Raw genomic sequence first — 10,408 nt, 5'->3', positions numbered from 1 at the left:
TGGGGGGGGGTGCAAAAGCGGCTTAGGCCGGGGCTGAGCGGCTTTAAGGGCTAATTATAGCGCGCTGGCCCTTTAAGAGCCCTGACCTTGCCCTGAGGTGGTTTAATCCGCGGAGGGGGAGGGGGATGGTGTGTCCTCGTGCGTCGCACGAGCGTTCACTTCTTCTTCCTCCTCCTCTTCTTCCTCAGCCATGGACATCGGAGGTTTGGAGACGGTGGTGGCCAATTCGGCCTACGTCTCGGCCCGGGGCGGCCCGGGGGCTTCTTCGGGTCGAGATCGACGCCAACGAGCCCGTCTCCGCCTGCCCCACATCTCCCAGTGCGAGGCCCTCCGAGCCCGCTTGGCGGGAGGCGGCGGGGTTGCCCAAAAAGGGGGCGAAACGGCCCAAAAAGGGGGCGAAGTGGCTCAAAACGGCGTCGGCGGGGCCCAAAACGGCGTCGGCGGGGCTCAAAATGGCGGCGGCGGGGCTCAAAATGGCGGCGCCCATGGAGGCGGCCATCTTGAAGAGGATACTTCCTTCCGGTGGCAGTGCGTGGAGCAACCAATCGGGAAGCTGCTTTTCCAGCGGTTCCTAGAAGGGACGCCGGGATTGGCCGCCGCCGGGGCCTTGTGGGCGGAGCTGGAGGCCTACGAGCGCTGCGAGGATGAGGAGAGGGGAGGGGCGGCTGCCGCCATCAGGGGAAGGTTCTTCGCCCCCGGCGGGGCCCAGCACTGCGGCTTCCTCAGCCCGGCCGCCGTCGCCCCGCCCGCAGGTGAGGCTCCTCCCGTGGCCGCCATGGCACCAACATGGCCACCATGAGACCAACATGGCCACCATGAGGCCATCATGGCCACCGTCATGGCCGCCATGCACCAATATGGCTACCATGATGCCAACATGGCTACCAACATGGCCGCCATGGCACCAACATGGCCGCCATGACACCATCATGGCCACCGTCATGGCTGCCATGGCATTTCCAATGGTGGCCATGACACCATCGTGGCAATCATGACACCATCATGGCTACCATGAGACCAACATGGCCACCAACATGGCCACCGTGGCACCAACATGGCCGCCATGACACCATCATGGCCGCCATGAGACCATCATGGCCACCAAGAGACCCAGATGGCCACCAACATGGCCGCCATGCACCAATATGGCTACCATGATGCCAACATGGCCGCCATGAGACCAAGATGGCCACCATGAGGCCAACATGGCTACCAGGAGACCAATATGGCCGCCATGAGGCCAACATGGCTACCACGAGACCCTCATGGCCGCCATGAGACCAACATGGCTGCCATGAGACCAAGATGGCCACCAACATGGCCGCCATGAGGCCACCATGGCCACCAGCATGGCTACTATGAGACCAAGATGGCCACCATCATGGCTGCCGTGGCACCAACATGGCCACCATGAGACCATCTTGGCTACCATGAGGCCATCATGGCCACCGTCATGGCCGCCATGGCACCAATATGGCTACCATGAGACCATCATGGCCACCAATATGGCGGCCATGAGACCAAGATGGCCGCCATGAGACCAACATGGCTACCAGGAGACCAAGATGGCCACCATGAGACCATCTTGGCTACCACGAGACCTTCATGGCCGCCATGAGACCAAGATGGCCACCAACATGGCTGCCGTGGCACCAACATGGCCACCATGAGACCATCTTGGCTACCATGAGGCCGTCATGGCCACCGTCATGGCCGCCATGGCACCAATATGGCTACCATGATGCCAACATGGCCACCATGAGACTGTCGTGGCCACCATGAGACCAAGATGGCCACCAACATGGCCGCCATGACACCAACATGGCTACCATGAGACCAAGATGGCCACCATCATGGCCGCCATGGCCACCAATATGGCCACCATGAGGCCAACATGGCTACCAGGAGACCAAGATGGCCACCATGAGACCATCTTGGCTACCACGAGACCCTCATGGCCGCTGTGAGACCAAGATGGCCACCAACATGGCCGCCATGTCATCTCCAATGGTGGCCATGAGGCCAACATGGCTACCATGAGACCACCATGGCCACCAACATGGCCGCCATGGCACCAACATGGCCACCATGAGGCCAACATGGCTACCAGGAGACCAAGATGGCCACCATCATGGCCGCCATGGCAGCAACATGGCCGCCATGACACCAACATGGCCGCCATGAGACCAACATGGCCACCAACATGGCCACCGTGGCACCATCATGGCCACCATGACACCAACATGGCTACCATGATGCCAACATGGCCACCATGAGACCACCATGGCCACCAACATGGCTGCCAGGAGCCAAGATGGCCACCGTCATGGTTGCCATGGCCACCAATATGGCCACCATGAGACCAACTTGGCTACCATGAGGCCATCATGGCCACCAACATGGCCGCCATGACACCCCCAACGGTGGCCATGACACCCCCAATGGTGGCCACGATGCCCTCAATGGTGGCCACGACACCCTCAGTGGTGGCCATAACACCCTCAATGGCAGCCATGACACCCCCAATGGTGGCCACGATGCCCTCAATGATGGCCATGATGGTGCTGGTGGCCATGACACCCCCAATGGTGGCCACGATGCCCTCAACAGCAGCCATGACAGCGTTGGTGGCCATGACACCCTCAACGGTGGCCACGATGCCCTCAATGGTGGCCATGATGCCCCCAATGGCAGCCATGATAGTCTTGGTGGCCATAGCACCACCAATGGTGGCCATGATGCTCTCAATGGTGGCCACGATGCCCCCAACGGTGGCCCTGATAGTGTTGGTGGCCATGACACCCCCAATGGTGGCCATGACAGTATTGGTGGCCATGACACCCCCAATGGTGGCCATGACACCCTCAACAGTGGCCATGACAGTGTTGATGGCCATGATGCCCTCAATGGTGGCCACGATGTCCTCAACAGTGACCATGACACCCCCAATGGCAGCCATGACACCCCGAATGGTGGCCACAATGCCCTCAACGGTGGCCTTGATGCCCCCAATGGCAGCCATGACAGTGTTGGTGGCCATGACACCCCCAATGGTGGCCATGATGCCCTCACTGGTGGCCATAACACCCCCAACGGCAGCCATGACACCCCCAACGGTGGCCATGATGGTGTTGGTGGCCATGACACCCTCAATGGTGGCCATGACAGCGTTGGCAGCCATGACACCCCCAATGGCAGCCATGACAGTGTTGGTGGCCATGACCCCCCCAATGGTGGCCATGATGCCCTCAACAGTGGCCATGACACCCTCAGTGGTGGCCATGATACCCTCAACAGTGGCCATGACAGTGTTGGTGGCCATGATGCCCTCAACGGTGGCCATGACACCCTCAATGGTGGCCATGACAGCGTTGGCAGCCATGACACCCCCAATGGTGGCCATGATGCCCTCAACAGTGGCCATGACACCCTCAATGGTGGCCATGACAGCGTTGGCAGCCATGACACCCCCAATGGTGGCCATGATGCCCTCAATGGTGGCCATGACGGTGTTGGTGGCCATGACACCCCCAACGGCAGCCATGTTGCCCCCAGTGGTGGCCATGACGCCCTCAACGGTGGCCATGACACCACCAATGGTGGCCATGATGCCCTCATTGGTGGCCATGATGCCCTCATTGGTGGCCATGATGCCCTCATTGGTGGCCATGATGCCCTCATTGGTGGCCATGATGCCCTCATTGGTGGCCATGATGCCCTCATTGGTGGCCATGATGCCCTCATTGGTGGCCATGATGCCCTCATTGGTGGCCATGATGCCCTCAATGGTGGCCATGATGCCCCCAGTGGCGACCGTGATGGTGTTGGCATGACACCCTCAACAGTGGCCACGATGCCCTCAATGGTGGCCATGATGCCCCCAGTGGTGACCGTGATGGTGTTGGTGGCCATGACACCACCAATGGTGGCCATGATGCCCTCAATGGTGGCCATGACAGTGTTGGTGGCCATGACGCCCTTGATGGCGGCCATGATGGTGTTGGTGGCCATGACACCCTCAACAGTGGCCATGATGCCCTCAACGGCAGCCATGACACCCCCAACGGCGGCCATGACAGCGTTGGCGGCCATGACACCCCCAATGGTGGCCATGACGCCCTCAACGGTGGCCATGACACCCTTGATGGCGGCCATGTTGGTGTTGGCGGCCATGACACCCCCAACGGTGGCCATGACACCCTCAACGGTGGCCATGACACCCCGAATGGTGGCCACAATGCCCTCAACGGTGGCCATGATGCCCCCAACGGCAGCCATGATAGTCTTGGTGGCCATAGCACCACCAATGGTGGCCATGACAGTGTTGGTGGCCATAACACCCTCAACGGTGGCCATGACACCACCAACGGTGGCCATAACACCCCCAATGGCGGCCATGACACCCCCAACGGCGGCCATGACAGCGTTGGCGGCCATGACGCCCTCAACGGCGGCCATGCCACCCCTTCTACCACCTTCTCCCTCTCGAAACCAGGCGCCGCCCCGTCGGCGAACGACTTTGGGCAAGCTCGCCGGGAGTTACTAGCCCACCTGGAAGCGGTGGCCTGGCCCCCGTACCGCTCCTCCCCCGAATTCGGGCGCTTCGTCCAGTTCAAGTGGTTGGAAGGGCAGGCGGTGGGGGCCGAGGCCTTCGTGGATTTTCGGGTCCTGGGCAAAGGTGGCTTCGGCGAGGTCTGCGCCTGCCAGCGCCGGGCCACCGGCAAGATGTACGCCAACAAGCGCCTCAACAAGAAGCGCCTCAAGAAACGCCAGGGCTACCAGGTGGGCAACCGGGTCCTCGGGGGGATGGGATGACATTTTTGGGTTCCCTCAACCATTTTGGGGTCATCTCGGGCCATTTTTGGGTCACCTCGGTCGTTCCCGGGTCCTCAAAGCTCCTTTTCTGGTCTCAAATCCCTTCTTCTGGCCTCCAAAATGGTCCCCTCAACCATTGTTGGGTCCCCTCAACCATTTTTGGGTCCTCTCATTGGTCCCCTCAACCATTTTGGGTCATCTCGGCCATTTTTGGGTCATCTCGGGCCATTTTGAGGTCCTCTCATTGGTCCCCTCAACCAGTTTTGGGTCCCCTCAACCAGTTTTGGGTCCCCTCAACCATTTTTGGGTCATCTCGGCCATTTTTGGGTCATCTCAACTGTTCCTGTCTCCCCAAAGCTCTTCTTCTGGTCTCAAATCCCTTCTTCTGGCCTCCAAAATGGTCTCCTCAACCATTTTTGGGTCCCCTCATTGGTCTCCTCGATCATTTTTGGGTCATCTCAGCCATCTTTGGGTCATCTCGGCCATTTTTGGGTCATCTCGGGCCATTTTGAGGTCCTCTCATTGGTCCCCTCACCCAGTTTTGGGTCCCCTCAACCAGTTTTGGGTCCCCTCAACCATTTTTGGGTCATCTCGGCCATTTTTGGGTCATCTCAACTGTTCCTGTCTCCCCAAAGCTCTTCTTCCGGTCTCAAATCCCTTCTTCTGGCCTCCAAAATGGTCTCCTCAACCATTTTTGGGTCCCCTCATTGGTCTCCTCGATCATTTTTGGGTCATCTCAGCCATCTTTGGGTCATCTCGGCCATTTTGGGGTCATCACGGCCGTTCCCAGGTCCCCAAAGCTCTTCTTCTGCTCTCAGATCCCTTCTTCTGGCCTCCAAAATGGTCTCCTCAACCATTTTTGGGTCCCCTCATTGGTCCCCTCAACCAGTTTTGGGTCCCCTCAACCATTTTTGGGTCCCCTCAACCATTTTTGGGTCATCTCTGGACATTTTGGGGTCATCTCGGCCACCCCCATGTCTCCAAATCTCTTCTTCTGGTCTCAAATCCCTTCTTCTGGCCTCCAAAATGGTCCCCTCAACCATTTTTGGGTCCTCTCATTGGTCCCCTCAACCATTGTTGGGTCCCCTCAACCATTGTTGGGTCATCTCGGTCATTTTTGGGTCATCTCGGCCATTTTGGGGTCATCTCAACCGTTCCTGTGTCCCCAGAGCTCTTCTTCTGGCCTCCAAAATGGTCCCCTCAACTATTTTTGGGTCCCCTCAACCATTTTTGGGTCACCTCATTGGTCCCCTCGACCATTTTTGGGTCCTCTTGGCCATTTTTGGGTCCCCTCGGCCATTTTTGGGTCCCCTCATTGGTCCCCTTGGACATTTTTGGGTTCCCTTGGTCGTTCCTGGGTCCCCAGATCTCTTCTTCTGGTCTCAAATCCCTTCTTCTGGCCCCAGAATCTCTCCTCTTCTCCTCTTGTCTCTTCCCTTGGTCCCCTTGGCCATTTTTGGGTCACCTCGACCATTTTTGGGGTCATCCCGGCCATTTTGGGGTCATCACAGTCGTTCCCAAGTCCCCAAAGCTCTTTTTCTGCTCTCAAATCCCTTCTTCTGGCCTCCAAAATGGTCCCTTGGCCATTTTTGGGTGCCCTCAACCACTTTTGGGTCCCCTCATTGGTCCCCTCAACCATTTTTGGGTCCCCTCAACCATCTTTGGGTCATCTTGGGACATTTTGGTCCCCTCATTGGTCCCCCCAGGTCCCCAAAGCTCTTCTTCTGGTCTCAAATCCCTTCTTCTGGCCTCCAAAATGGTCCCTTGGCCATTTTTGGGTGCCCTCAACCACTTTTGGGTCCCCTCAACCATTGTTGGGTCCCCTCAACCATTTTTGGGTCATCTCAGCCATCTTTGGGTCATCTCATCCATTTTTGGGTCATCACGGCCGTTCCCGGGTCCCCAAATCTCTTCTTCTGGTCTCAAATCCCTTCTTCTGGCCTCCAAAATGGTCCCCTCAACCATTTTTGGGTCCTCTCATTAGTCCCCTCCGTCATTTTTGGGTCCCCTCAACCATTTTTGGGTCATCTCGGGCCATTTTTGGGTCATCACAGTCGTTCCCAGGTCCTCAAATCTCTTTTTCTGGTCTCAAATCCCTTCTTCTGGCCTCCAAAATGGTCCCCTCAACCATTTTTGGGTCCTCTCATTAGTCCCCTCCGTCATTTTTGGGTCCCCTCAACCATTTTTGGGTCACCTCGACCATTTTTGGGTCATCTCGGTCGTTCCCAGGTCCCCAAATCTCTTCTTCTGGTCTCAAATCCCTTCTTCTGCCCCCCAAATCCCTCCTCTTTTCCTCTCATCTCTTCATCCCCTTGGCCACCTGCGTGTCCTTGGCATGTTCCACACGTGTTTTCCTGGCCACGTGTCCCCGGCGTGTCCTTGGCGTGTCCCAGGCCAACCCCTTGGCATGTCCTTGGCGTGTCCACCCTCCACAAGTGCCACCTCCATGTCCTCGGCGTGTCCCACCCCTGTTCTCCTTCCCGTGTCCCACCTCCCCGCTCTTTGCGTGTCCTTGGCGTGTCCTTGGCGTGTCCCAGGCCACCCCCTTGGCGTGTCCTTGGTGTGTCCACCCTCCACAAGTGCCACCTCCGTGTCCTCGGCGTGTCCCACCCCTGTTCTCCTTCCCGTGTCCCACCTCCCCGCTCTTTGCGTGTCCTTGGCGTGTCCTTGGCGTGTCCCAGGCCACCCCCTTGGCGTGTCCTTGGTGTGTCCACCCTCCACAAGTGCCACCTCCGTGTCCTCGGCGTGTCCCACCCCTGTTCTCCTTCTCGTGTCCCACCTCCCCGCTCTTTGCGTGTCCTTGGCGTGTCCCGGGCTTGCCCCTAGTGGCGTGTCCTTGGCGTGTGCTTGGCGTGTGCAGGCGGCGCTGGTGGAGAAGCGGATCCTGGCGCGGGTTCACAGCCGCTTCATCGTCTCCTTGGCCTGCGCCTTCCAGACCAAGACCGACCTCTGCCTCGTCATGACCATCATGAACGGCGGCGACCTGCGGTAAAGCATGTGCTTGGCGTGTCCCAGGCGTGTTGCCGCCCGGAGGGGGCATGTCCTTAGCATGTTCTTAGCGCGTGGAGCTGCCCCGCGTGCCGTGAGGACGAGGTCACCTTGGGTTTCCTCATACCATGTCCCCGGCGTCTCCCCAGGTGCTGGTGTTCCCTTATTCTGGCCTCCAAAATGGTCCCCTCAACCATTTTTGGGTCCCCTCAACCATTTTTGGGTCCTCTCATTGGTCCCCTCAACCATTGTTGGGTCCCCTCAACCATTGTTGGGTCATCTCGGTCATTTTTGGGTCATCTCGGCCATTTTGGGGTCATCTCAACCGTTCCTGTGTCCCCAGAGCTCTTCTTCTGGCCTCCAAAATGGTCCCCTCAACTATTTTTGGGTCCCCTCAACCATTTTTGGGTCACCTCATTGGTCCCCTCGACCATTTTTGGGTCCTCTTGGCCATTTTTGGGTCCCCTCGGCCATTTTTGGGTCCCCTCATTGGTCCCCTTGGACATTTTTGGGTTCCCTTGGTCGTTCCTGGGTCCCCAGATCTCTTCTTCTGGTCTCAAATCCCTTCTTCTGGCCCCAGAATCTCTCCTCTTCTCCTCTTGTCTCTTCCCTTGGTCCCCTTGGCCATTTTTGGGTCACCTCGACCATTTTTGGGGTCATCCCGGCCATTTTGGGGTCATCACAGTCGTTCCCAAGTCCCCAAAGCTCTTTTTCTGCTCTCAAATCCCTTCTTCTGGCCTCCAAAATGGTCCCTTGGCCATTTTTGGGTGCCCTCAACCACTTTTGGGTCCCCTCATTGGTCCCCTCAACCATTTTTGGGTCCCCTCAACCATCTTTGGGTCATCTTGGGACATTTTGGGGTCATCACGGCCGTTCCCAGGTCCCCAAAGCTCTTCTTCTGGTCTCAAATCCCTTCTTCTGGCCTCCAAAATGGTCCCCTCAACCACTTTTGGGTCCCCTCAACCATTTTTGGGTCCTCTCATTGGTCCCCTCAACCATTGTTGGGTCCCCTCAACCATTTTTGGGTCATCTCAGCCATCTTTGGGTCATCTCATCCATTTTTGGGTCATCACGGCCGTTCCCGGGTCCCCAAATCTCTTCTTCTGGTCTCAAATCCCTTCTTCTGGCCTCCAAAATGGTCCCCTCAACCACTTTTGGGTCCTCTCATTGGTCCCCTCAACCATTGTTGGGTCCCCTCAACCATTTTTGGGTCATCTCGGGCCATTTTTGGGTCATCACAGTCGTTCCCAGGTCCTCAAATCTCTTTTTCTGGTCTCAAATCCCTTCTTCTGGCCTCCAAAATGGTCCCCTCAACCATTTTTGGGTCCTCTCATTAGTCCCCTCCGTCATTTTTGGGTCCCCTCAACCATTTTTGGGTCACCTCGACCATTTTTGGGTCATCTCGGTCGTTCCCAGGTCCCCAAATCTCTTCTTCTGGTCTCAAATCCCTTCTTCTGCCCCCCAAATCCCTCCTCTTTTCCTCTCATCTCTTCATCCCCTTGGCCACCTGCGTGTCCTTGGCATGTTCCACACGTGTTTTCCTGGCCACGTGTCCCCGGCGTGTCCTTGGCGTGTCCCAGGCCAACCCCTTGGCATGTCCTTGGCGTGTCCACCCTCCACAAGTGCCACCTCCATGTCCTCGGCGTGTCCCACCCCTGTTCTCCTTCCCGTGTCCCACCTCCCCGCTCTTTGCGTGTCCTTGGCGTGTCCTTGGCGTGTCCCAGGCCACCCCCTTGGCGTGTCCTTGGTGTGTCCACCCTCCACAAGTGCCACCTCTGTGTCCTCGGCGTGTCCCACCCCTGTTCTCCTTCTCGTGTCCCACCTCCCCGCTCTTTGCGTGTCCTTGGCGTGTCCCGGGCTTGCCCCTAGTGGCGTGTCCTTGGCGTGTGCTTGGCGTGTGCAGGCGGCGCTGGTGGAGAAGCGGATCCTGGCGCGGGTTCACAGCCGCTTCATCGTCTCCTTGGCCTGCGCCTTCCAGACCAAGACCGACCTCTGCCTCGTCATGACCATCATGAACGGCGGCGACCTGCGGTAAAGCATGTGCTTGGCGTGTCCCAGGCGTGTTGCCGCCCGGAGGGGGCATGTCCTTAGCATGTTCTTAGCGCGTGGAGCTGCCCCGCGTGCCGTGAGGACGAGGTCACCTTGGGTTTCCTCATACCATGTCCCCGGCGTCTCCCCAGGTGCTGGTGTTCCCTTAGCATGTCCTTAGCATGTCCTAAGCATGTCCTTAGCATGTCCTTAGCATGTCCTAAGCATGTCCTAAGCATGTCCTTAGCATGTGAAGACGCCCCACATGCAATGTGAAGTCAACCCAACTTCCCCAAGCCCTGTCCCCAGGTGGTGGCGTGTCCTCAGGTGGTGGCGTGTCCCCCCCACCCTGAGCACGGAGCGTGTCCTTAGCGTGTCCTTAGCGTGTGCTTGGCGTGTCAGGTACCACATCTACAACGTGGACGAGGAGAACCCGGGCTTCCCCGAACCCCGGGCCGTGTTTTACACCGCCCAGATCCTGCTGGGGCTGGAGCACCTGCACCAGCACCGCATCGTCTACCGCGACCTCAAGCCCGAGAACGTCCTCCTCGATGACGCTGGTGACGTGGGGACACGG

General features: G+C 58.2%; 1 protein-coding gene across 1 annotated transcript in view; it reads left to right on the top strand.

Annotated features, from left to right (window-relative positions):
* Positions 1-190: 190 nt before the first annotated feature.
* The window catches only part of LOC106899747 (rhodopsin kinase-like), a gene marked incomplete at its 3' end in the record, with an annotated part of 15,707 nt that continues 5,489 nt past the window's right edge, over positions 191-10,408 (top strand). Inside the window, exons 1-4 of the mRNA XM_014961646.1 lie at positions 191-752; positions 4,496-4,782; positions 7,676-7,803; positions 10,234-10,396. Coding sequence (XP_014817132.1) covers positions 191-752; positions 4,496-4,782; positions 7,676-7,803; positions 10,234-10,396 — 1,140 coding nt within the window. The remainder of the gene's footprint in view (positions 753-4,495; positions 4,783-7,675; positions 7,804-10,233; positions 10,397-10,408) is intronic.

This window comes from Calidris pugnax, unplaced genomic scaffold (assembly GCF_001431845.1).
Source record: "Calidris pugnax isolate Ruff unplaced genomic scaffold, ASM143184v1 scaffold804, whole genome shotgun sequence".
Lineage (NCBI taxonomy): Eukaryota > Metazoa > Chordata > Aves > Charadriiformes > Scolopacidae > Calidris > Calidris pugnax.
This window is presented reverse-complemented; position numbering and strand designations above follow the sequence as displayed.